Source organism: Notechis scutatus, chromosome 1, assembly GCF_049901735.1.
Source record: "Notechis scutatus isolate UNSWTSFEM ecotype Mainland chromosome 1, rNotScu1.2, whole genome shotgun sequence".
Lineage (NCBI taxonomy): Eukaryota > Metazoa > Chordata > Lepidosauria > Squamata > Elapidae > Notechis > Notechis scutatus.
In genome coordinates, this window is record NC_142009.1 from 1,467,024 (window position 1) to 1,493,939 (window position 26,916).

At 51.7% G+C, this 26,916-nt stretch overlaps 2 protein-coding genes across 2 annotated transcripts; one reads left to right on the plus strand and one right to left on the minus strand.

Annotated features, from left to right (window-relative positions):
* The first annotated feature begins 70 nt into the window (after window positions 1–70).
* VMA12 (vacuolar ATPase assembly factor VMA12) lies at window positions 71–13,371 on the plus strand. The gene is made up of 6 exons (XM_026691023.2): window positions 71–297; window positions 2,160–2,233; window positions 8,104–8,193; window positions 11,228–11,270; window positions 11,999–12,111; window positions 12,770–13,371. The coding sequence occupies exons 1-6, from the start codon at window positions 117–119 to the stop codon at window positions 12,863–12,865; spliced, it is 597 nt and encodes a 198-aa protein (XP_026546808.2). The 5' UTR covers window positions 71–116; the 3' UTR covers window positions 12,866–13,371.
* Window positions 13,372–13,911: 540 nt separating this feature from the next.
* Window positions 13,912–21,018, minus strand: VTN (vitronectin). The gene is given in 9 exon segments (XM_087955417.1): window positions 13,912–14,088; window positions 14,487–14,525; window positions 14,528–14,779; window positions 14,863–15,015; window positions 15,107–15,263; window positions 15,374–15,513; window positions 15,896–16,210; window positions 19,315–19,434; window positions 20,920–21,018. Coding segments are annotated over 9 exon segments (1,350 nt in total). The 5' UTR covers window positions 20,981–21,018; the 3' UTR covers window positions 13,912–13,975.
* Window positions 21,019–26,916: the final 5,898 nt, after the last annotated feature.

Sequence of the window (26,916 nt, forward strand, 5' to 3'; positions counted from 1 at the left end):
GAAGGGACCCGGAAGCTGCTTCTGGGTGATGAGGCGTCCCCCTCTTCTACTGCCCCGTCTCCCCGGCAACGCCGCCTCCCGGCTGGAAGTCCCACCGGTCATGTGACCGTCTCAAAATGGCGTCGTCTCTCAAGGCCGGGGAGCCGCTCCGCCGGTTCTTATCGAGCCCAGCGGCGAGCGGCGTCCCCGAAGCGCTGAGGGCGGAGCTCGCGGCGGCCCTGGCCGAGGGCGGCCTGCCTTTCGCGCTCCTCCGGGAGCTCCAGCGGGCCCTGCGGGAGGAGGGCGCCCCGGCGGCCGGTGAGTCTCTCCTTCCGCCCCGGGGGCTTCAGCTCCCGCCGCCCCCAGCCAGGCCCAGGCCACGGGAGGGCTCCCTGGTTCTTCGTAGGGCAAAGGTAGCGAGGCGCGCTCGGATTGCTCACCGTAGTCCCGTAAGACAAGGAGTCCTCGACTTACGGCCGCAATTGAGCCACAGGCCTCCCTTGCTAAGCAAGGCGGTCGTTAAGCGAGTCTTGCCCCCATTCTATGACCTTCCTTGCCAGAGGGATTAGGGGAACCACTGCAGTTGAAACTGCAGGCAATCCACTTATCTGAAATGGTATGGGGTCTCCTGCTTGAGCAGGGGATTGGACTAGATGACCTTCAGGGTCCCTTCCAACTCTGTGGTTCTGTTATTCTGATCAGTTGTTAAGCGAGTAACAAGGTTGCTAAGTGAATCTGGCTTCCCCCAATGACTTTGTCAGAAGGTCCCAAAAGAGGATCACATGACCTCCCCAGGATGCTGCAACCGTCATAAACTCGAGTCAGTGGCCAAGAGTCTGAATTTTGACCACGTGACCCCGAGGATTGCTGTCGTCGTCATTGAAAAACGGCCATAAAGCAACTTTTTTCAGAGCCGTTGCAACTTCAAAAGGTCACTAAACGAATGGTCGTAGGTCCAGGACAGCCTGTCAAAGTGTTTTTAGGATTCCTGATCTGGCCTACCTCAAAGGGCTGGTATCAATTTTGCAACTGGGAAGATGTCTTATCTCCCCCCCCCCCATGTCCCAGAGACAAAGGAGGGTGGGGTCACTTCCAACACACTCTAATGGGAAACCTCGCTTAGGAGGAAGGAGCCCCTGAAAAATACCAACCTTCATCTCCAGAGATGTGAGAGCCGCTTGGGAATGTTGCAAAGCCACCAGACTAGAAACCGGGATGGCTGCCTTGGGTAAGGAGCCAGCTGGGTGACCTTGAGCCAGACACACACACACACACACACACACACACACACACACACACACACGCACAGAGAGAGAGAGTTCTAGAAAGCAGTCATTGCCAAATCACTTGGGAGGGGGGATGTTGCCAAGGAATCTACAAAGATTTGTCCAGGAAGTTGTCCGAAATCTGACTCCAAAAGATCAAATGCCCCCAAACTCAAAAATATTGATTTTACGTTACAACTCTGTAGGAGATTGATACATGTGCTTTAAGTAACTCCCTGAGAGGGAAGCCTGGGTTTCATTCTTCCCCGCAATTTAGAACCAATAGAATTATTTTCCTGCCCTACAAGATTCTATAACGTGCTGTATGATTCACCCTGTTGTTGTACCATTAAGAATTCTAGGCTGATATTTATTTGCTTTCTAAGATGTGGTTGTTTCCAGGACTTAACGCAAATTTCCGGGCAGAAGGCAGGCCCTGGCCCTCCTCTGCAATGATCCCAAGGTAGCAAAGGACTCCTTGGGTGTCAGAATGTTGTTTTCCAGGTGGCCTGTGCTGCATTTTGCTGCGCTTGTGTGCCCAGTGATTCAAGTTGGCTGCATTTTAAGAAATAAATGATGGCACCGGGATTAATCTAAGGAAAGCAGCTCTGATACTTTGAAAAAATGAACTGTAACTAACAGCTTTGCTGTTGAGAGAGGCCATGGCTGTCCTATGGAAGCGTGCCATTTTTTAAATGGCGACGCTTGCCGGTCCCTCTCCGATCACAGTTTTTTTTTGCAATCATTTGTGTAATGCCAGGTTCAGGCTTTGCTTGGGGATTAACTTGCAAGCCTGCCCTCTGCACTGGTCTGAGAAGAGCGGCTCCATTCTGCTCTACTGCCTGCCCTGCACCCTTCGGGGCCAGAATGTCTGGTGGAAACCTTGGCCTCCGTTTTGCTTTGTCTCCCTCTCAGGTTCTCCGGTGTATCTTCATGAACTGTTGGAAGGCAGCGAGATCTTTCTTCCTGAAGTGACAAAAGCACCCAGGGTACGTATCCGGGCATGAGTAGTCCTTGACTTACAACAAATTCATTTAGTGACCATTCCAAATTACAACAGCAGTGAAAAAAGTGACTTATGGCCGTTTCTCATCCTTATGACCATTGCAACATCCCCATGGTCACGCGATAAAAATTCAAGCTCGCAATAGCAATAGGACTTAGACTTATATACAGCTTCCCAGGACTTCCCAGCACTCTCTCAGCCGTTTACACAGTCAGCCTTTTGCCCCCAACCCTCTGGGTCCTCATTTGACCCACCTCGGAAAGAGGGAAGGCTGAGTCAACCTCGAGCCTGGTGGGATTCGAACTGCCAAATTGCAGACGACCTGCAGTCAGCAGAAGGAGCCTGCAGTACTGCACTCTAACCACTGGGTCACCATAGCTCATATTTATGATGGTTGCCGTGTCCCAGGGCTCATGTGATCCCCTTTTGCGGCCTCCTGACCAGCCAAGGTCATACGGGAGGCCGGATTCCCTTCACAACCGCGTCATTAACTTAGCAGCTGCGGTGATTCATTTAAGAACTGTGGCAAGGTTGTAAAATGGGGCGAAGTTCATTTAAAAGCCTCACTTAGCAACATAAATATTGGGTTCAATTCTGGTCATAAGTTGAGGATTACCTGCATTTATTATTTTTTTTAATTTCCAAAAAAAGAGAAAAATAATCAGGCTCCTCACGAGTAGGGGTGGGGGACGCAACACGGGACCACCCCAGGCTTTTTTGCAGTTTCTGTGCCTTTAGACCAGGGGTCTCCAACCGTGGCAACTTTAAGACCTGTGGACTTCTGGGAGTTGAAGTCCACAAGTCTTAAACTTCCAAGGTTGGACACCAATGGTAGTAGGGCCTCCTTTTTTTATTGGTTTTTAAAACAAACATAAACAAACAAAACATAAAAACATCAGGCCATCATCCATATATGTACATACAGTGTGCCGGTTGGTTTACAAATTGTTTTGTGCTTCCATTTCGTAGTAAAATAATATTTTACTTAATTTGTTTTGTGACAATTCATATTATCATCCCAAATCTATCCTAAAAACATTTTGTAGATATAATAAGAAAAGAATACATCTTTATATATTTAGTATTTTCTAAAAGTCTACGTATTTCGTTACTATACCTTATTGTCTAACCATTGATATAGATCCCAAACTTTATAAAATTGTTTATCATCCTGTTCTCTAATTTCAAATGTCAATCTGCTCATTTCAGCACATTCCAATATTTTCTTAATAATTTCCTCCTGTGATGGTATTTTCTCATTTTTCCAGTTTTTAGCAAATACAATCCTAGCCACTGTTAATACATTTACAATCAGGTATTTCAAATCTTTACTATATACTTCAGGTAAAATTCCCAATAAAAATATCTCAGGTTTCATGTCTATATGTTTTTTTGTCATTTTTTCCAACCACGTGTGGATTTTAGTCCAGTATTTTTTAGCATCCGCACAAGTCCACCACATATGGTAATATGAGCCAGGTGTCTGATGACATTTCCAACATTTTTCGGATTTATTCTTGAACATTCTTGCTATTCTTGTCGGGGGGGAAATGCCACCTGTAAAACATCTTATACAAATTTTCTTTATATGCTGTTGACATTGTCATTTTATAATTTTGAGACCACAATTTTTGCCATTTCTCTAGATCAATCCCATATCCAAAATTCTTCTCTCAAGCAATCATAGTTTCTTTAACTTGTTCTTCTTCTAGTTTAATTTCTAATAAATATCCATACAATTTTTTAATCACCTTTTCATCAGTACCTGTCAAAATCTTATCTAAATCAGTCAGTTTATCATAGAAACCTGCTGTTTTAAAATCTTTAGTAGGGCCTCCTTCTTGAGTAGGTGGTTGGACTAGAAGACCTCTGTTGAGGTAATTCCCCATTAGGAGAATGAGTGCACACAGGGAGATGTAGTGAGAGTAGTGAAGAATAACACACCACTAGCACACAGATACACTGTATAGTAAAATATAGGTTTTTACTTCCAGTAAAAACGTTAAGCAAAGTTCAACAAACAGTCCAAGTCATTCACAGTTAAAGCAGTCAGTTTTCAGTCCAGGGATAATCCAAATATCAAAGTCCAGTATCAAAAACAGTTCAGTAACAGACTTACATCAAACCCAAGAAGAACTATGATCAGTCAATAGGGAAAAATGTAGGAACGGCAACACTCTCTGCAACAGGAGAACAAGACAAACCAGGTTTCTGGCTCCATCTTATGGCCGTTTGGGGAACCACACCCAATTATAATGTTAGCGTTCCCTTAAAGAGACAGTATTAAAATGTCTATCCTGGTTTATATATTTTCCAACCCAAATAACTGTTAGGTGACTTACATTCCTAACATTCTCCCCTTTGGGTAGGACAATATATACAACCTTACATTCTAAGTCCATAATCCTCACAGCAAGCCTTATGCTTTACAGAGCCTTGGGCCTTTGTAAAATGATCTGCGATGTTATTTTCTGACATACAGTATTCCAGCTTAATCGTCTTACTTTGCACACATTGTCTCACATTTAAATATCTTACATCTGTGTGTTTTGATCTTGTCTTTACAGCAAGATTTGAAGCCATCTGTATCACTGATTGGTTGTCTTCGTAAATAACAACAGAATCTGTTACATCAATTCCCATATCAATTAATAGTTGCTTATAAAAAACTAAATCTGTACATAATAAAGACAAACATGAGAATTCTGCCTCCATTGTTGACAAACTTAAATGTTTCGGTCTAATAGACCTCCATCCAATCAACACTTTTCCCAATAATAATACAGTACCCGATGTAGATTTACGTGTATTTATGTCCATAGCAAAACTTGCATCAGCATATGCAGTTAAACTCAGTTCATCCTTAGGCTCCAAATACAATGCATAGTGCATTGTTTGTTTCAGATATCTTAACACACGCTTAGCAACTTGCCAGTGCCTTTAAGTTGGCTCAGCATTAAATCTGGCTAATTGGTTAACACAGAATGCTATATCTGGCCTTGACGAAATACTGAGATAAGATAAACTACCATTCAAGGACTGATAAATGTTCTTATCAAAAACAGGACTTTGAATATCACTATTGCTAAACTCCTGGCTCATCGGTGCTTTAGCCGGTTTACAAAGTTCCATTTTAAAACTTTTTAGTAATTGGTTAATTTTATCTGCCTGTGAGATTTTGTATCCTCCCCTAGTTTTAACTATCTTTAATCCAAGATATTGTTTAATTTCTCCTAACTCTTTTATCTTAAATTTCTTCCCTAACAGTGATATTATTTTAGTAGCTTCTTGTTCAGTTTTGGTGATTAATGCTATGTTATCCGTAAATAATAGCAACAAAGAAATTACACCATTAGTTTCTCTTTTGAACAAACATGGATCAGCCACGCCAGCTACAAAACCTATCTTAGTTAATTCCTTAACTATACACTGGTTCCAATCATATTCTGATTGCTTCAAGCCATAAAGACTCTTTTTCAATCTCCAGCAATCAGTTGTATTATCATCTTTTATACCTAAAGGTTTCTTCAAATATATAGTGTGTTGCAACGGTGCATGCAGATATGCCGTCTCTGCGTCTAAATGATTTAATACAAGGTATTCCTCCTTAGCTGCCCACACTAATGCTGCCCTTAATGTAGTAGCCTTCAGACTAGGCGCAAACACCTCATCATTTGCTGTCTGATTGAACCCTTGTGCTACTAACCTGGCTTTATGGGTAACAGTCCCATCTACACTATTCTTAAGTTTATAAACCCATTTACATCCTATGGCATGTTCACCTGGTGGTAACCTGACATTTTCGTATACCTCCAACTTTTTTAATGATTTCAGTTCCTTATCGGTTGCTTCCTGTCAAGCAGCCTGATCCTTAGTAGGATACAGTTTCAGTTCATTGTAATTGCCAGGAACTGTATTCACTTGGCATACAACGCTAGCCTGATATCTACCAGGTGGTCGTGTTACATGGTTTGAACGTCTTGGTAATACAGGGCTTACTGGTGGACTCACCTGTTCCACCTGCTCCTGTTCTTCTACCTCCTCCTGTGCCTGTTCTCCTACTTCCTCCTGTTCTTCCTCTTTAATGGCTCTTCATGGTTTACTTATTTTATCTTTAGGGACTATTTGGGTGTCAATAATAACATCATTGCTGGATTCCTGTTCCAGTTTATTCCACCCAACGTACTCAAGAAATTTTGCACTAGCGCTACAATAAACATGAGCTGTGCCTTGATCCCAGAATCTAAATGATCTATGGTTGGCCTCGTAACCTACGAAAAATAACTTCTTAGCTCTGTGTTGCCCTTTCATTCTTTCTTGTGATAGAATATGCACCCATGCTGGAGCTCCAAATGTGTGTAGATAACTTAAATTTGGTTTTCTGCCATGCCAACAAGTGAACGGCAATTCACCAGTTGTGTTAACTATATTGTTTAAAACATGGTTACTACACATCATGGCCTCACCCCACGGTGTTTTAGGCAAATCTGAATCAGATAACATAGTGCGAGCCATAGCTTGTAATGTTTGCCCTCTTCGTTCTACAAACGAGTTATGTTGTGGTCTGTAAGGTGCAGAACGTTTATGCTGGACACCAGCCAATTTCAACATAGTTTGGAATCTCTTGTTAACAAACTCAGTCCCATTATCAGTAACTAAAGTAATTACTCCTCATTTTTCTCTCAGCAAATCTTAGCCAGTTAAAGAAACCTTGGAATGTTTCTGTTTTGTTTTTCATGAGATAGCAGAAACCGTACCGTGAGTAATGGTCCATAATACTCAAAATATAACAGGCACCTCCTAAACTTGGTTTCTTAAGACCAATTATGTCAGCAAACACAACCTCTAAAGGTTCTTTGGTCTTAAACCCATTTAGTCTGTTTGCTGGAATAACATTACAGTTTAAGTACCTGCTACAGGGTTTCAATTTTACTCCCTCTGACATTCAACAGTTTGTTTCAACATTTTGAAATTAATGTGCCCCAGACGTCTATGTAGTAAATGTATACATTCATCATGTGGCTTAACATTGTTATCAACCGAGTTAGCCATCTGCAACTGGTCATCATGTATCATATATAAATCATTCTCTAAAGTAGCAGTAACACTTTTACCCTCTTTCTCTATTATACAGTTATCTCCCCTAAAGGTTATTACATAACCAAGATTAACTAAAGCCCTTACTGATAACAATTTAAATTTCAGTTTAGGTACATATAACATAGTTAAATGCTCATTTACACAAGAACAATAGACAGTACCTTCACCAGATGCTTTCATCTTCCATCCATTTGCCAATGATACATGTTGCTTACTTGTAGACATCTTTACAAACCTCTCTCTATTTCTAGTAATGCACTGCGATGCTCCACTATCAACAACCCACAAATCATGGTTTACGGTTGAATTGCTAGACATAGCTAAACTAACATTCTTCTTAACCTTCTGGTGATTACCAGTATTCTGTTGTTTTCCCTTCTTACAGAATCGAGCTATATGTCCCCTAGCCCCACAAGAAAAACATTTCCTAACAGTATAGGCAGTTGAAGACAAATCCTCTTCTTGTGGTTGTTCCTTCCTCAGTTGGTCCCTATCCAGCCGTCTTCTTGCTTCTTCTAACAATCTTCCGGTTACGTCAGTCAATGTCAGTTTATCTCTGGGCAGGACTTCCAGTGAAGATACGTAATCATCATAACTTTCATCCAATGAGGAAAGTTAGGTGACTTACATTCCTAACAACCTCCCAGGTCCCTTGCAGCTCTGTTCTGTTAAGAGGAGACAATGGACTGCAACATTTTTTGTGAAATGTGTGTTTATTTCTGCAATCCGTTTGTGTTGGTCTTTCTGTTTCAGAACCCAGAATTGGTGGCCCGGCTGGAGAAGATCAAAGCTCGGTTGGCAAATGAGGAATACAAACAGATGACAAGGAACATCAACTGCCAGGTCAGGGGGACGTGCAGAGCTACGGCTATTCAGTTATTTATTAGATTTTTATCCCGGCTTTTTTATAAGTAACTCAAGGCAGCAAACTCAAAAGTGCTTTTCAAAAGACAACTGGGCTTTCTTGGTTTTTAGCTTCTCATCCAAGAAACTTCTGTTCAAGGAAAAGACCCAAGAAAATCAATATCTATGGAGATTCTTCAGTCATCCAGGTTGTCCCAAAGGTGCTTTTTTTTCAAGAGGCAACTGGACTTTTCTGGGGGGTTTTTTAAATACGTTTTGCTTCTCATCCAAGAAGCTTCTTCAACTCTGACTGGATGGTGGGGAATGGAAGCTCAGGAGGATCATCAGCCAACACAACATACACAAGAATACACTAAGGCAGAAGCTGGTCCACCCCAAGGATAAAACACCCAAACACAAACTGAGCAACGTGGTTTATGCAGTACAATGCAGTGAATCCTGTGCAGATCTGTCCGTTGGGGAAACAACACAGCCACTTCACAAGCACATGGCACAGCCTAAGAGAACCAGCCCATCAGGACTAGGTTCTGAAGTCCACCTGCATTTAAAAGACAAATGCCCCTCTCTTGAAGACCGCAGTGTCCATAGTTTGGACAGAAAGGACCACTGGTTTGAAAGAGGGGCTCAAGAGGCCATCTATGTCAACATGGAACAGCCTCCACAGAGGGGTGAGAGATACAAGGAAATCAACAACTAACAGATGACCTGAATGTGTTTTACTGCAGGTTTGAAAGGAAACTACAGCCACCTATCTCCACAACCCACATCTCAAACACACCAACAACAGCCATCAAACCTCCCACAACTGGCCCCAACCCACTGGGTTCACAACCCCTGGTGATCACAGAAAAAGAAGTGCAAAATCTATTTCACAGACAGAAGCCAGGAAAAGCACCAGGGCCAGGCAAGATAACTCCTCCTTGCTTCAAAGTCTGTGCTGACCAATTGGCCCCCATCTTCACCCGAATCTTCAATAGATCACTAGAGATGTGCTATGTTCCTTCCTGCTTCAAATGCTCTACCATCATCCCAGTGGCAAAGAAGCCCTCCATCAAGGAACTGAATGACCACAGACCAGTTGCTCTAACATCTGTAGTTATGAAAATCTTTGAAAGGCTTGTGCTGCCCCACCTGAAAACCCCACCTGTTAGATCCCATGCAGTTTGCATACCGAGCAAATAGATCGACAGATGATGCTGTTAACATGGCTCTGCATTACATCCTACAACACCTTGAATCTCCAAATACCTACGCAAGGGTCCTCTTTGTAGACTTCAGTTCAGCATTCAATACCATCATTCCAGACATTCTTCTAACTAAACTAAACCAGCTAGCGGTACCTGAACAAACTTGTAAATGGATCATAAGCTTCCCAACAGACAGGAAGCAGCAGGTGGCTAGGCAGAATCACATCTGATACCTGTACAATTAGCACAGCCCCCCCCCCCAAGGCTGTGTGCTCTCTCCATTTCTTCCTCTCAAATGATCCATCTGTTAAACTTCTGAAGTTTGCTGATGACACAACAGTGATTGGTCTCATTCGAGAAAACGATGAATCCGCATACAGACCAGAGGTTGTACAACTTGCACTGGTGGTGCAGCCAGAACAGTCTGGAACTGAACACACTCAAAACTAGAAATGGTGGTAGACTTTAGAAGAAACCCTCCTATACTACCACCTCTTACAATACTAGACAACACAGTATCAACAGTAGAGATCTTCAAATTTCTAGGTTCTACTATATCACAAGACCTAAAATGGACACCTAACCTCAAAAAACATCATCAAAAAAGCCCAACAAAGATTGTTCTTTCTGCACCGACTCAGAAAGCTCAAACTGCCCAAAAGGAGCTGCTGATCCAGTTCTACAGAGGAATGATGGAGACTGTCATCTGCACCTCTATAACTGTCTGGTTCGGTTCTGCATCCCAACAGGACAGACAGAGACTCCAGAGGATAATTAGGACTGCAGAAAAAAACAATGGCTACCAACCTGCCTTCCACAGAGGAGGACCTGTATCCTGCACGAGTCAAAAAGAGGGCTGTGAAAATATTTACAGACCCCTCACATCCTGGACATAAACTGTTTCAACTCCTGCCATCAAAATGACACTATAGAGCCTTGCACACCAGAACAACTAGACACAAGGGGAGTTTTTCCCCGAACGTCATCACTCTGCTAAACAAATAATTCCCTCAATGCTGTCCAACTATTTACAAGGTTTGCATTACTATTCCTATTAATCTTCTCATCCCTCCTTATCACCCATCCCCTCCCACTTGGGACTGTAGGACTGTAACTTTGTTGCTTGTCTCCTTACTATTTATATTGACTGTTTCCTAGTATGATTTGATTGCTTGTTGTACCCCGTGACTATCATTAAGTGTTGCACCTGATTATTCTTGACGAAGGTCTCTTTTCTTTTTATGTGCACTGAGAGCATTTGCACCAGACAAATTCCTTGTGTGTCTAATCACACTTGGCCAATAAAGAATTCATTCATTCATTCCTGCCATCCATCAGAACTGAGGAAACTTTTTGGATGAGAAGTGAAGCGTCTTCAGAGAAAAACCCAGAAAGTCCAGTTGCCTCTTGAAAAAGCACTTTTGGGACCACCAGTGTTATTTCCCTGACTTCTCTGCAGACCCCAAGCACATCTGCGTTTGAGCAACTCATGACACCCACCATTTCTGCCAGACGTTTTATTACCCAGCTAGGCAACATAATCAGGGCACGCAGTGACCCCACAAACTCACGGCAGCCCCTCATCAAGGGCTGCAGAACGGAAGGGAGCCTGCCCTGGAGGGGAGGGGAGGGGAGGAAGAGGAGGAGAGCCCACAGGGGCCGTGATGGAGCTCCCAGCCAAGGCTTTGCCTTCCAAGCCAGGCTCCTCCTGTCACGGAGGGAGGGAGGGAGGGCGGCCCCTTCTCCCTCCCGCCTGGACTGGCCTTGGTCCCTGGGGTCTGCCTGGGGGCTCCAGCTGACGGGGCTCTTCTCCTTCCCCCTCCCAGGAGCTGAACTCCCGGGGCGCCCTGGCTGATCTCGGGAGGCAAGGTGAGTGGGTGCTTGGGAGGGCGGGCAGGCCGTTGGGCAGGAGGGGCAGATCCCGTCCTTTGGGGAACGAAAGCTGCCCTCTGGAGCCCCTGGAAGACGGAGGGGGCTGCCGGCCCCGACCCTCCCGGCCTTCTGGAAGCGGCTTAAAGACCCCCCACTCTGCCACATGGCCTGGGGCTCCAGCTGGGGGCTTCCCATTGGGGGTGGTTGGTAGATTAACCGTCTCCCTCCCCGCCCATCTTCCAATCGGGTATCCGTCTCTCCCAGGCTCCTGTAGAGCTTTTGTCCTTTTCAGGTTGTACTGTGAGCCTCCGCCCCCGAGTTACCCTGTGGCAAGATAGCGGCCAATACGTTTTACAAATAAATGACCCCTGGGAGCCCTTTCCTTCGGCAACTTTTGGGGGATCGGGGAGCCCCTTGGGGCCTTCCAGGGCCAAGACTCAAGGCCTCAATGGGGCCCGAGAGGGGCTGGACAATGCCGTGAGCAGCAGCCAGGGGCAGGGCTGGGCGGCTGGGCTGCCCCGGGGGGGTGGGGGTTGCCGAACTACAAGTCCCAGCGTCCTTTGCGCAGGGCAGGGATGCTGGGAGACGTAGTTCAGCATCCTCTGGAGGGCCCCTGCGGTCCTTGGCCGGCCACCAGCCCTTCTGCCGAGAGAGGAGCCGGCCCAGGGGGAGCCCAGCGACTGGGCCTCTCAGCGCCTGTCTCCCCCTCCCCTCGGCTCTCCCAGTCAGGTCAGCCAAGGCGGTGACGGTCACCCTGCTCAACTTCCTCGTCACGGTGGGAGCCACCTTCGCCTGCGCCTTCCTGGGCAGCCAGTACATCTTCGCCGAGGCGGCACCGGTGAGCAACCCCCAGCTGGCCAGAGGGGCCCTGGGGAGGCCTCTTGGGGGCAGGCAGCTTGGGACCCCCTTGGAGGGCCCGGCAGGAAGTCCTTGCAGGGAGCACCCACTCCCTCTGCCACAGGGGGTCCTCGACTTACGGCCACAGTGGAGCCCGGGATGTTCTGTTGCCACAGGAGCTTTGCCCCATTTTGCAACCTCTCTTGCCACCGTCGTTAAGGGAGTCCCGTTGACTCGGCTTGTCTGACAGTTGCAAAAGGGGATCACGTGGTCCTGGGTCCCTGCAGGCGTCATCAATACAGGCCAGTTGCCCAAACACCTGCATTTGGGCCCTGGGGAGGCCGCAGCCGATGTGAGGCTGAAAAACAGTCACCTGTCCCTTTTTTCCCAGTGCCGTTGTAACTTCGGTCAGTAAACGGCCTGTTGTAAGTCGAGGACTCCCTGCATTGGCTCAACGTAGCCATGGTTTACGCCATTAACCTGGTTTCCTGGGCTCCCACATCAACTGGGTCAAGGTGCTGAGCTGAAAGGCGGCTCTGGTGAGGGCGGCTGGGGGGCCTTTGCTACCAGCACCGGGGGAGGGACACAGGGTGGGGGTGGGCTCCTGGCGGGGGGGCGTCAAGAGGCAGAACTGACCTCCTCCCCATTCTTCCTTCCAGCGGGTGATCGCGGCTGTGATCGCGGCCTCCGTGGTGGGCCTGGCGGAGCTGTACATGATGGTGCAGGCCATGGAAGGGGAGCTGGGGCAGCTGTAGGGCGGGGCCAGGCGCCCAGGAGGCCCTGCGGCCGCTTCCTTCGGCTCCTCCGGACCCCCCTCACTCCGGGGAGGGGGCATCCGGACCCCCGGCAGCCTTCCACAGACCCCCGAGGGGCCACTCAGGAGGACGGAGCCCTCCGCCCAGCCTGGACAGAGACGCAGCTCTGCCCCCCTCCAGCCCTGTTTCTACGCCAGGTGGGGCCCCATCCACCATCTGCATCGAGGGTCTCCCCCAACCGCCTAGGGCTTCCTCCTCGGGTGCCGGGGCTGGGGGGGAAAGCCGCTTCCCATCTGGGGCTGCTGGTCCCATCGGTCGCAAGGGGAGGAGCTGCCTCAGAGCGGACGTCCACATGGGAGCCCCTGCTCGGCCCCTTCGGGGGCTTTTGGGGGGCAAGGGCCTTGCTTGCTCAGCTGGGCAGGGTCTCCCCACAACTACCCAATCCTGGTGTCCTGTGATGACAGTGGATGACTCTGTTGTGTGCAATAAAAAAGTCCCTGACAAAACTGGCGTGTGGGACTCTGCAGGAGCTGCTCCAAGCCCCCTCTGGGCTGGAAGGGGAGGGGCTGCCCCCCATTTGTGTCCTTCTGTGTTGGGGGCTGAGGGGCTCCTTGATCCCTGCCACCCACCGGCTGCCTGGGAACGGGGGTGCCCTTCTCCCCTCTTTCTCATACCTGCTACAAGCTCCGCCTGGTACGGTGGTTCTGTGGCCCCCTGGCAGGGTGGGGTGGGGGCTGCGCACTGAGGCCCCCTCTCTGCCCTCCCCCGCTGGGCTGCTTCACCTCTGCTCCCCCCTCCCCAGCTTCTCAGCCAGCCCCTCCAGCTGCCTTGTTCTGCGGATGCAAAGCAGCCCCCTTGCGGGTGGGGTGGGGTGGGGTGGGTCCTCTGGCCACCCAAGGAGGGATGGAGCTGGGGGGTCCCCCTCTGAGTGCAGCTGGGGGCCTGCAGACCCTCCCTCTTCAGAAGGTATGCTATCACTCAAGCCCCCTCCCCACATTCCCGAAGGCTCCCCCTGCGCCCAAGCAGACAGAGGCGGACAGGCTGGCTGGGTGGGAGGGAGGCTTTATTGGTCCGGTCAGCAGGTCCAGAGGCTCCGGGGGGGCCCCCAACTCACAGCAGGTCCTCCGGGGGGCAGCCCAGCCAGTATTTGGCGATGGGGCGGGGGTACCTGGGGTAGACCCAGTCCACCCGCCGCGTGTGCAGGTTGACCCGGTAGTACTTGTCTGGAAGAGAAAGGTCACGGGGGGGGGTCAGCCCCAAGAGCCCCAGCCCCCCCTCTTCCCCACCCCTGCGTGGGCGAGGATGGCAGAATTCCTCGGCCAGTTTCCCGAAGGGGCCCCGTAATGCAGGGATTTGGGGAGTTGAAGGCCCGGAAATCGTTTAGGGCCCCTGCGAGGCAGACCACCCAGGAACCGATAGGTTGGGGGGAGCTGCTGCTTCTGGGACCAAGGATGCCCCCCCCATCCCCCTTGCTTTACCTCCGGCCAGCACACCGGTTGCAACGCGGGGGAGAGTCACGGGAGCCCAGCGCCTCTGCCCAGGGCAGCTTCGGGGAACCTCGTGGCAATGAGTCCCCCAGGGGAAGCGGGGAGACCCTTAAGGGGCGGGCGGGGGGGCTCACCGTCCACGAAGAAATAGGCGCTCTGGAAGGGCTGGCAGGGGAGGGCAGCCAGTCGCGGTCCGAGGACTCCGAGCTGCCCCCGGGCAGCGGCTCCCAGCCGGGCAGCAAGTCCCAGCGGCCCCAGCGCTGCCGGCGCTGGTACTTCTTGCGGTGGCGGCGGCGGGAGGCCCGGCGGCCGGTGGGCGACCTGGAGGGGCTCTGCGCCACGTAGATCCTGCCCAGCAAGGCAGCGTCCAGCCGGGAGGGCAGCCCGCGCCAGTCGCGGGAGGTGAAGCGCGCTCGGCTGGCCTGACCTGCGGGCGGAGGGGGGCTGAGTGGCCGGAGGGGGCAGCGCAGCGAGGGCGCCCCCCCCCAGGCTCACCTGCCCCAGACTCACCTGCCCCGGAGGCCCCGAAGAGCAGGCGGAAGGCCGCCTCCCAGCTGTCGTGCTGCAGCACCGCGTAGTGGCCGAAGACCAGCGAGGGGCTCGTCTGCTCGCACTCCGCGCGGCTCGGCTGGTGGGCGAAGTCGTAGGACCAGTAGCGGCTCCCTGAGGCCCAGAGAGACCCGGGCGCGTCAGCAGGGCGGCCCGGACCCTCGGAAGCCGCCCCGCCTCCCCTGCGCCCCCCGGCCCCGGGCACCTTTGAAGAAGTAGACGCGCTCGCTGCCCAGGTAGTTCTCGGCGGGCAGGGCGAGGGCGGCGTCCAGGTCGTCGGGAACGCCGTCGAAGCCGTCGGAGATGTTGCGGGGGAAGTCGGCGTCCAGGCGGCCCTCGTCGAAGCGCCAGTAGCGGCTGCCCTGCAGGGCGGAGGACGGTGGTGGGGCTGCACCGAGAGGCCCCACCCCACCCAAGGCCGCCCGACAGGCCCCGCCGCCCAGCCGAGCCCCCTCCGCCCCCGCCCGCCTACCTGGAAGAGGTAAGTCTTGCCCTGGCAGTTGACGCGCGTGAAGGCGGCGTCGATGGGGCCGTCGATGCCCCACACGTCCCGGATCAGCTTGGGGTAGCCTGGCCGGGCGCTCTTCTCGTCCAGCTCGTACAGGTAGAGGCCTGCGCCAGACGGGGGTGAGCGCGGGTGAGGCGGCGTTTGGGACCCCCCGCCCCCTCCCCGCCGGGAGTCTCTTTTAGACCGCGACCCCCAGCCCGCTCCCCCGGAGCCTGCCCCGAGACCCCCCTGGCTCATCTCCTGACCTCCACAGAAGCAGCCCCCCAGGTGAGAGCAGTGAAGGACAAGGCTTGGGGGCTTGTGGGGGGGAATGCCTTGGGAGCCCCTCTCCTCCCAGGGGGGCATAATGCAGAGTGCGCCCCCCAAACAAGGGCCTCCCAAGAGGCTCAGCTCCTGGGGGGGGGGGCTACAAGAGGGAAGGCCGGGTAGGGGGAGCCAGCCCCGGGGGAGGGGAGCTCCCATGTGCCCCCACCCCGGCTGGGCTACCTCGGAAAGCGAAGATGGAGCCGTTCTTCAGGCTGGTGAAGGCGTCAAAGGGCTCCCCGCTGCACAGTCTCTCCTCCTCCTCCTCCTCCTCCTCCTCTGGTCCTGGCAGGGGAGGGGCCTCGCTGGGGCTCCAGGGGGCTTCCTCCGTGGGGCCCGGGAGCCACCCTGTCCAGGCATAATCCTCGGTCTGGGCCTGCTCGTCCACAGGGGTCCCGGTGGCCTCTGGGGTGGAGGGGGCCCCCGCCGTGGCATTGGCCACGTCGTAGTAATCCTGGTAGTCGTCCTCCGGCTGGAGAAAGACGTCCCCTCGGGTCACTGTAGGGGGGGCAGAAGCAAGGATTGGGGGGCCATGGCAGCAGCCTTCCAGCACTTGAGGGGCTGCCCCAAAGAAGGGGGGGCTTATTCCCTGGGGCCCCAGAGGGCAGGACAGACATAACCGGAGAAATTTCATGGCTGTGGGAACCCTTCATCCAGTGGAGCGGCTTCCCTCCAGAAGTTGTGGGTGCTTTTAAGAAGAGGCTGGGCAACCCTTTCTCTGAAACGGCACAGAGGTTCCTACTATGGGCAGGCGCTCTAAGGTCCCTTCCACCCTAGGAATCCGGGACTCTATGATCTTCGTAAGAGGCTAGACTGGAAGACCTCTAAGGTCCCTTCCACCCTAGGAATCCGGGACTCTATGATCTTCGTAAGAGGCTGGACTGGAAGACCTCAAGGTCCCTTCCACCCTAGGAATCCGGGACTCTATGATCTTCGTAAGAGGCTGGACTGGAAGACCTCTAAGGTCCCTTCCACCCTAGGATTCCGGGACTCTATGATCTTCGTAAGAGGCTGGACTGGAAGACCTCTAAGGTCCCTTCCACCCTAGGATTCCGGGACTCTATGATCTTCGTAAGAGGCTAGACTGGAAGACCTCTAAGGTCCCTTCCACCCTAGGATTCCGGGACTCTATGATCTTCGTAAGAGGCTAGACTGGAAGACCTCTAAGGTCCCTTCCACCCTAGGATTCCGGGACTCTATGATCTTCGTAAGAGGCTGGACTGGAAGACCTCTAAGGTCCCTTCCACCCTAGGATTCCGGGACTCTATGATCTTCGTAAGAGGCTAGACTGGAAGACCTCTAAGGTCCCTTCCACCCTAGGAATCCGGGACTCTATGATCTTCGTAGAGGCTGGACTGGAAGACCTCTAAGGTCCCTTCCACCCTAGGATTCCGGGACTCTATGATCTTCGTAAGAGGCTAGACTGGAAGACCTCTAAGGTCCCTTCCACCCTAGGAATCCGGGACTCTATGATCTTCGTAAGAGGCTGGACTGGAAGACCTCTAAGGTCCCTTCCACCCTAGGAATCCGGGACTCTATGATCTTCGTAAGAGGCTAGACTGGAAGACCTCTAAGGTCCCTTCCACCCTAGGAATCCGGGACTCTATGATCTTCGTAAGAGGCTGGACTGGAAGACCTCTCTAAGGTCCCTTCCACCCTAGGATTCCGGGACTCTATGATCTTCGTAAGAGGCTAGACTGGAAGACCTCTAAGGTCCCTTCCACCCTAGGATTCCGGGACTCTGTGATCTTCGTAAGAGGCTGGACTGGAAGACCTCTAAGGTCCCTTCCACCCTAGGATTCCGGGACTCTATGATCTTCGTAAGAGGCTAGACTGGAAGACCTCTAAGGTCCCTTCCACCCTAGGAATCCGGGACTCTATGATCTTCGTAAGAGGCTGGACTGGAAGACCTCTAAGGTCCCTTCCACCCTAGGATTCCGGGACTCTATGATCTTCGTAAGAGGCTAGACTGGAAGACCCCTAAGGTCCCTTCCACCCTAGGAATCCGGGACTCTATGATCTTCGTAAGAGGCTGGACTGGAAGACCTCTAAGGTCCCTTCCACCCTAGGAATCCGGGACTCTATGATCTTCATAAGAGGCTAGACTGGAAGACCTCTAAGGTCCCTTCCACCCTAGGAATCCGGGACTCTATGATCTTCGTAAGAGGCTGGACTGGAAGACCTCTAAGGTCCCTTCCACCCTAGGAATCCGGGACTCTATGATCTTCGTAAGAGGCTAGACTGGAAGACCTCTAAGGTCCCTTCCACCCTAGGAATCCGGGACTCTATGATCTTCGTAAGAGGCTAGACTGGAAGACCTCTAAGGTCCCTTCCACCCTAGGATTCCGGGACTCTATGATCTTCGTAAGAGGCTAGACTGGAAGACCTCTAAGGTCCCTTCCACCCTAGGATTCCGGGACTCTATGATCTTCGTAAGAGGCTAGACTGGAAGACCTCTAAGGTCCCTTCCACCCTAGGATTCCGGGACTCTATGATCTTCGTAAGAGGCTAGACTGGAAGACCTCTAAGGTCCCTTCCACCCTAGGATTCCGGGACTCTATGATCTTCGTAAGAGGCTAGACTAGAAGACCTCTAAGGTCCCTTCCACTCTAGGATTCCGGGATTCGAGCAGCTGCAGAATTGCTGGTTGTCTCAGCACTGTTTCTGCCGCCAGGACCGCCCCCAGGACCCTCTGAAGCTGCGCGACCCTGAGCCCAGGCCCAGTTGGGTGTCATTCTCATGACCAAAAGGCGCACCAGGAACCCAACAGCAACCAAGCACTGCCAGTAATCAGCAACTAATGTTATTTTAATTCCTTTGGTTTTCATTCTGCTGCTGCCCAGAGTGTGTGGGCTTTATATTTTCTCTCCTTCTCCCCTTAGACCAGGGGTCTCCAACCTTGGCAACTTGAAGACTTGTGGACTTCAACTCCCAGAATTCCTCAGCCAGCAAAGCTGGCTGAGGAATTCTGGGAGTTGAAGTCCACAAGTCTTCAAGTTGCCAAGGTTGGAGACCCCTGCCTTAGACGATCAGGCCCTGCCTCCTCCTCCTCCTCCTCTTCACAGGCTCAGAATTAACTCAGACCGATGACCTGAGAGTCGGAGTTAACTCTTGAGACCCATGGACTTCAGCTCCCAGAATTCCCCAGCTAGTGATGCTGGCTGGGGAATTCTGGGAGTTGAAGTCCGCAAGCCTTAAAGTGGCCACGGTTGGGCACCTCGTAGTCTAGGACAAAGGAGCGGGACGAGCTAACGGGCACGGCAGGTCCAAACAGAAAGGCCGAGGGCTGCACGCAGCATGGCAGAGCTGGGACAGAGAAACTGGCACCTCCCCTCCTCTGCCCAGCACCAGCTGCACTTTGCTCCCTCCTAGTCGTGGCAGAGCCATCCAGCAGGGAAGGGGCCTTGTTTGGGGAAGAAAGGGGCCGGTTGCCCAAGCCAGGGCCAAGAGAAGGAAGGGGCCCTGGCACTGCTTGGTTGGCAACCGAGGAAAGGGCCTTGAAACAGTGTGGATTCCAGCCCTTCCCCACTTCCTCTGCCAGGGAGCCTAACCTCCAATCTGCCAGGCCCGGCTGGCGATGGGCGTGTGCCCTCTGCTCCTACCTTTGGTTTTGCAGATGCTGGCATAGTCTCTGCAGCAGCTCTGGTAGTACAAGCACAGGTCGTCGCACTGGCACTTCTTCAGGCTGTCGAAGCCCTTGTCACAGCGGCCCTCGCAGGACTCTGGAAGGCAGAGGGGACGGGCAGCCAGGGGAGTGGCCAGTTGGGCCTTTGAGAACGCTTTGGGCAACGGGGGAGGGTATAAGGTAAAGGAGTCCCTGTGGATTTTACTCCATGCGTCGTTACCGACTATAACTCCGTTTCAAGGCCATGAAGCCAGCCCTGTCTCTGAAGACGTTTCCACAGTCATGGGGCCAGCATGACGTCACGGAGCGCTGTTACTTTCCCACCCAAATGGTGCCTAGTTATCTACTTGCATTTGCATGCTTTCGAACTGCTAAGTTGGTGAGGACGGGAGCTCACCCGTCGTGTGGCGCTCGAGTCTTGAACCCAGGCTGCCAGTTTTGCACCCAATGATCCCAGGGTCTTCACCGTTGAGCTACCGCCCCGCCCCTATTTTGTGGGAAGGTCTTCCAATCTTGGAAGCCCCCTGGCCCTGCCCCCTGTCTCTTTGGGGTGGACACGTCTGCCAGGAAACCTTGGCGGAATGTGGGAGTTCCACGGAAGCTCTGGGCCTCGCTGGTCCTGGGGCTGCCCCCGAGGCTCCTCCGCTGGCGACCTCCAGGTGGGGATTGGTGGGCCCCCGAGAGAACAGCCTGCTGGACAAGAAGGGGCAGCGGTCTGATCCAGGAGGGCCCTGCCAATGTTCTGACCCAGCTGCAGTGGGAGAGGTTCCTTCTGGACACGAAGATGCGCTTCCCTTAACGCTTGGGGTCCCACCAGCTGCCTCGGAGCACAGAAGGGCCGTTTGGCCACTGTGGGGCAGCCGGCGTCCTCCAGGCCTCCATTGGGTCCTTGGAATTTCCTAACAGGACGACTTGCCCTCAGAAGCTGTGAGGGCTCCCTCACCGGTAATGATCCCCCAGAAGAGGCCGGACGGCCATTTGTCCAGAATGGGGTAAGGATGTCCATCCAACCATGGGAATTTGAAGGCTTGTGGACTTCAACCCCCAGAATTCCCCAGCCGGCACAGCTTTAAGTCCACAAGCCTTAAAGTTGCCAAGTTTGGGGACCCCAGGTGTAAAGTCTTCTGCTGAAGCAGGGGGTTGGACTAGAAGACCTCCCAGGTCCCTTCCCCTTCTGTTATTCTGTTCTATTAAAATCTCATCTCCAACAACGTACGTTGTAAAGCTCCCAGAGTCACAGGAGACGAGATGAGCGGCAAACAAATTTCATAACACATGAATAAATCCTGAGCTCCCTGATGGAGGTTTACAAGAAACCCCCCCTTGGTCCAAGACGTTGTGTGAGGGGCAAGGGGTTGGACTAGAAGACCTCTGAGGTCCCTCCCAAACCCTCTGGTTCCACGATCCCAAATGTTGGGCAGCTTCTCCAGGTGGGTCGTGCACCAAAGGGGCTGCTCCTCCTCGTCCTCCCAAATCTTACGGAGGCTCCCAGGTGCCCGGACGGGACGAGGGGAGGGGGCGGCCTGGGGAGGGGGCGGCCTGGGGAGGGGGCGGCCTGGGGAGGGGGCGGCCTGGAACTCACCTTCAGCCGCGAAGGTCCCGCAGAAGCAGCCCAGCAGGAGCGCCAGAGGCAGGAGGTCCATGGTGGCCACTAGCCGGCCGCTCGGCTTCTGTCTGGGCTGCCCGGCCTCCCCCACACTCAGGCCTTGTTTGCTCAGCTCGGCCCCTCCTCTTTCGGGGGAGCAAACACAGGGGGGAGGTCATTGGCAGAGAGGCTTTGGCTCCCTGTCCTCCCCCCTCCTCCCCTGGCACCTCTTCCCTCCCTTTGGAGGCTTTGAAAGGACCAGGAGTCGGCCAGGAATTGGGGGGGGCTGCAGTCTTCTGCAGGCGTTAGGAGTTGGGGCGAGGTTAGGGTCTGTCATTGCACCCCCTCCCCCCCATCCCTGAGCCTGGGAAACGGGGCCTCCTTTCCTGGCACAGAGAGCCCGCAGGCAGCATTGCCGGGCATCACACCTGGCAGAGGGGGGGGGGGGGCTTGGTCCAGGCCCAGCTTCAGTCTCTGGGCAGGGGGGGGGAAGGGAGCCCGGCCTGCCCACCGGCGGCACCGCAGGAAGCCCGAGACAAAGGAACAGTGGGCGGCTTGGGCAGGAGCCGGAGAGAAGAACAGGACCACAGAGCCGGAAGGGACCTCGGAGGTCTTCTAGTCCAGCCCCCTGGTCGAGCAGGGGACCCTACACCATTCCAGACAAATGTCCAACTTCTTCTTAACCCACAATTCCTGGGGGCCGGTTGTTCCACTGGTTAATGGTTCTCACGGTCAGGAGATCCCTCCTTAGCCCCAGGGGGTTTAGTTTCCGTCCGGTGTGTCTTGTCCGGCCTTCTGGGGCTTTGAAGGATAGGGTGACCCCCCCGTTTTCCTTGGGGCAGCCCCTCAAATGGCAGAAGGCTGCTATCAAGCCAGCCCTGGTCTTTCTTTGCATCAGACTAGACCTACCCAGTGCCTGCAACGTGCCTCTTCGTGCGCTTTAGCCGCCTCGTCTTATTTTGCAGGCACTTAATGATGGCCTGTATGAAGAAGGAGCGGAAGGCAGGGAGCATGCAGGACACCCACTCGCTCCCTGAAAAGAGGCCCACAGACGAAGGGAAGCAGGGCGCTCGCTCAGCCGGTCCCTCGCACAGCAGCTCCCTCCCAAAAGAGGGGGCCACAAATGGGGGAAGGGGCTTCCCTGGCGGGAGCAGTGAAAGGCTGTGCAGCATCCATTCCCTTTCGGTGCAGAGGGCCTCCCTACCTCCCCCCCCCCGCACCTGCAAACAGGGCCCCATGGAATTTGCTCCCTGGATGGATCGCTCCTGGATCAGTTACTCATTAAGTAGGAACTGGTTGTACAGTTCCTGCTTTGAAGGTGCCCCCACCCCCGGAGCCCCCACCCCCACCGATTCTTGCTCGTCTCTGGGGACGTTGCGGGAATCAGCCCAGCGTCCCTGGTGGAAATGAAGGCCAGGGGCCCATCATGGTCTGTTTGGAAAAGGCACCCAGAGGGGGTCACCTTTTAAACAGGGCTGCTTTCCAAACACCCTCCAGAGAATTTCCTCTTCAAGAGAAAATTGTAAGTCAGATGAGCGGTAAATAGGTTTCATAAAGAAATAAAGAGGACATCGAGTTGGTTCCCTCCTTTATGCATCCGTCTTATGGCCTATATTTTGTTAGATTCAATATTGCATGACTCGAATGCAGTGAAGAATCAAATATAAAGAAGCAACGGATTGGATGGAGATTCATCACTGGAGATTTTTAAGAAGAGACTGGACAGTCGCTTGCCTGAAATGGTGGAGGGCCTCCTGCTTGAGTAGGGGGTTGGACTAGAAGACCTCCAGGGTCCCTTCCAGATTCTAATTCCTTTTCTATTCTGTTCTACTCTAATTCCCAAAAGCAAACTTTTAGAGCAACATCAAGAGTCGGGATGCAGAAAAGTCTTTCCACTGACTTTACAGAGAAAGGAAACGGGGGTGTCCTCAGTGCCGACATGTTTTGGGGTCCTCTGGTTTTGGTCCCTGAAAATCTCCCCCTTTGAATTCTGCCTTTCATGTAACGGGTTTTCCGTCAGCAAACCGCTCAATATACAGGCAACCCCTGACTGACAACCGTTCATATCGTGACCGCCTGAAGCTCCAACGGCACTGAAAAAAAGGCTAGGTTGTAAATACGTACGTATATAAATGTATATAAATGTAAATAGAAACAAATATGCTTTTTTCCCCATCTCCTTTTTCCCCTTAAAGTCTTTCTATTCAAATCGTATTTGTCCATTATATTTCATTTTCTTTAGCTTACAAACTGGCAGGACTAATTCTTGACCAACCTTTGCAATCCAGGTATTTCTTCCGATTTCCTGCTTTTGAATTTTGGCCAGTCCCTAGAGCAGCAACGGCCACTTTACAACCGGTGGATGTCAATTCCCAGAATTCTTGAGCCAGCCCTCTTCAGGAATTCTGGGAATTGAAGTCCAGCGGGTGTAAAGTGGCCACAGTTGCTCATTGCTTGCGCTAGAGAATATTTTGGCTCGGGGTCAGTCTTGGCTGTGGCTTCCCAAACGGTTGCATTCTTCTTCTTCTTGTTATTAAGATGACGTCTCTCTTTGTTTGTTTTCTTCCCCTCTCTGTTTGCATCCAGACAATCGGGCCCTTTCATGGTCTGGGGGCGGGGGAGGCCTTCTTTGAACTGGTTTAATATGTAACTGGTGGGAGGGAGGGCAGAGGGGTCATTTGGAGAAGGAACAAAATCTGGGTCGACAAATAATATTCCTGCCTAGGTTGGGCTGGGAGTAAGTGGACCGGCCACTTGTCTTGAAATGCCATTGGGTTTTCTGCTCGAGCCAGAGGGTTGGACTAGAAGACCTCCAAGGTCCCATCCAAGTCTGTCATTCTGTTAATAGGCCTTTGGGAAAGCTCTGATGAAAAGAGGGGTACTGGAAGGAAGCCACAGCCTAAAAGGGCTCCTGTGTTCACCCGTGGTGATCCTCACAGAATACGGAACGACAGAGTTGGAAGGGGCCTTGGAGGTCATCCAGTCCAACCCCAGGCCTAAGCAAGAGACCCTATATCATTCCCCTTGCACAAAGGCAGAGCCATCGCCTGGGAGGGTCTGCAGAGGAGACTCCCAAAGGCATTCGGGAGAGTCGGCTGTTCAGTTAAGCCCCGAGGCCAAGACCCTCAGTCTTAGCAACTCAATTCCCAGAAGTTCCCACCCCTTAAAATTGCTAAATTACGAGGAACCGAAGAAGCTTCTTGGATGAGAAGCGAAACCTCTTTATTAAGGGGAAAAAAACCCAAGAAAACCGAGTTGCCTTTTGGAAAAAGCACATTTGGGGCAACCCTGGATGGTTGAGAATCACTGAAGACATTCAGATTAGGAAACCCTGCAGAGGGTGTGGCCTGTGGGCCCCTCCCCCCTTTGACCCGTTGGGCAGCAACCCCAATGGGGCAGGCATCTCTGGGTGGCCTCCTTTTCCCAAATTCCCCAGTGGGGCCAACAGCCCTGAAGTTCCTTGGAGGCCTCCCATCTGAGTACTGGCCAAGGTGACCCCTTGCTGGTTTGGAATTCCCGGGGGGGGGGAGGCGTGTCTCACCCACAGGGAGAAGGTCGGCCTTTCCCCTCACCTGGAGCTCCACACCTGGGGGCCTCTCGCAGGCCGGAATGAGTCACTTATCTCGCCTGCCTCCAGCTTGTCTTGTTCTGTGATGAGATCTCAGGCTCCATGGCGACAGAGGTTCATCCATTGATTAATCGGCTGATGAGCTCAACGGTCACAGCCGCCCATCCGTCTTCTGAAAGAAGCCCAACCTCTTGAAAAGTGAAGCAAAGCCCAGGTGGGCCTCCCCCCCTCCCCCGCCCGCCAGAAACCTCAGTTCCCTCCCTGCCCGCCACCCCCACCCCTGCGTGCCACTCACCTGTGGTCATCGTGAACAGGCTGTCCCCAACACCTGGGGGAAGCGCCAGGGCTTAGTCGGGGCCTCCGTATCTCGGGGGGGGGGGCTGCTCCCAGGGCAGGGCCAGGACAGAGAGACCCCCCCCACATTGATCCACCAAGGGGGAGATGCCCAGGCTGAGCCCGAGGGAGGGAAGAGCCCCATGCACAGCCCCTCTTGCCCCCACAAGGCACCCAGCCCTCCTGGAATTTGGTTCGCTCTTACCTGCTCTCTCTGTCTTGACTTACGGCCACAATTGGGCCCCAAACGTTGGTTGCTTATTGAGAGGTTCGTTAAGCGAGCTTTGCCCCGTGTTGCAATCCTTGCCACCCTCGTTAAGTGGGAAACGTGGTTGATTAAGGGAATCTGGTTCCCCCCCCCCTTGCTGGTGAAGTCAAGGAAGGGAACCCCGCGACGCTGGGACATAAATATGAAGCAGTTGCCAAGCGGCCGGATATTGGATCACATGACCTGGGGGGCCTGCAACAGCGGGAGGGGGGGACGACGACCAGTTAGATGTTACTTTTTTCAGTGATGCGGCTCTAGTCACTAAACAAACAGTTGTAAGTCGAGGACTGCCTGTACCTCAGAGACCCCCCAGGGGGACCCCCAGTTCCACCCTGAGCTACGGCTATTATGGATCCAGCACCCAGAAGTCCAAACCAAGAGAATCTTTGTAGCTCAGACTTGAAATGGGGGGGGGGTTTCCTCCTGGGGTGTCTCTGAGCCTGGCTGCGACCTTGCAGGCGTTTCATGACCCAACTAGGGAACCTCATCAGTGCTGGGAGAAGCAACAGATAAGGAACTGAAATCATTAAAAAAGTTGGAGGTATACGAAAATGTCAGGTTAGCACCAGGTGAACACGCCATAGGATGTAAATGGGTTTATAAACTTAAGAATAGTGTAGATGGGACTGTTACCCATAAAGCCAGGTTAGTAGCACAAGGGTTCAATCAGACAGCAAATGATGAGGTGTTTGCGCCTAGTCTGAAGGCTACTACATTAAGGGCAGCATTAGTGTGGGCAGCTAAGGAGGAATACCTTGTATTAAATCCTTTAGACGCAGAGACGGCATATCTGCATGCACCGTTGCAACACACTATATATTTGAAGAAACCTTTAGGTATCAAAACTGATAATACAACTGATTGCTGGAGATTGAAAAAGAGTCTTTATGGCTTGAAGCAATCAGGATATGAGTGGAACCAGTGTATAGTTAAGGAATTAACTAAGATAGGTTTTGTAACTGGCGTGGCTGATCCATGTTTGTTTAAAAAAGAAAGTAATGGTATAATTTCTTTGTTGCTATTATTCACTGATGACATAGCATTAATCACCAAAACTGAACAAGAAGCTACTAAAATAATTTCACTGTTAGAGAAGAAATTTAAAATAAAACAGTTAGGAAAAATCAAACAATATCTTGGTTTAAAGATAGAAGTAGGGGAGGATACAAAATCTCACAGGCAGATAAAATTAACCAATTACTAAAAAGTTTTAAAATGGAATTTTGTAAACCGGCTAAAACACCGATGAGCCAGGAGTTTAGCAATAGTGATGTTCAAAGTCCTATTTTTGATAAGAACATTTATCAGTCCTTGAATGGTAGTTTATCTGATCTCAATATTTGGTCAAGGCCAGATACAGCATTCTGTGTTAACCAATTAGCCAGATTTAATGCTGAGCCAACTGAAAGGCACTGGCAAGTTGCTAAGCGTGTGTTAAGATATCTGAAACAAACAATGCACTATGCATTGTATTTGGAGCCTAAGGATGAACTGAGTTTAACTGCATATGCTGATGCAAGTTTTGCTACGGACATAAATACACGAAAATCTACATCGGGTACTGTATTATTATTGGGAAAAGTGTTGATTGGATGGAGGTCTATTAGACCGAAACATTTAAGTTTGTCAACAATGGAGGCTGAATTCTCATGTTTGTCTTTAGTATGTACAGATTTAGTTTTTTATAAGCAACTATTAATTGATATGGGAATTGATGTAACAGATTCTATTGTGGTTTATGAAGACAACCAATCAGCAATACAGATGGCTTCAAATATTGCTGTTAAGACAAGATCAAAAACACACGGATTTAAGATATTTAAAC

Excerpts from the sequence above, each read along its gene's own strand:
- VMA12 (XM_026691023.2), top strand. The coding sequence starts at position 117 with ATGGCGTCGTCTCTCAAGGCCGGGGAGCCGCTCCGCCGGTTCTTATCG. Across the intron at positions 298-2,159 it reads GGAGGGCGCCCCGGCGGCCG|GTTCTCCGGTGTATCTTCAT; the intron begins GTGAGTCTCTCC and ends TCTCCCTCTCAG. Across the intron at positions 2,234-8,103 it reads AAGTGACAAAAGCACCCAGG|AACCCAGAATTGGTGGCCCG; the intron begins GTACGTATCCGG and ends TTTCTGTTTCAG.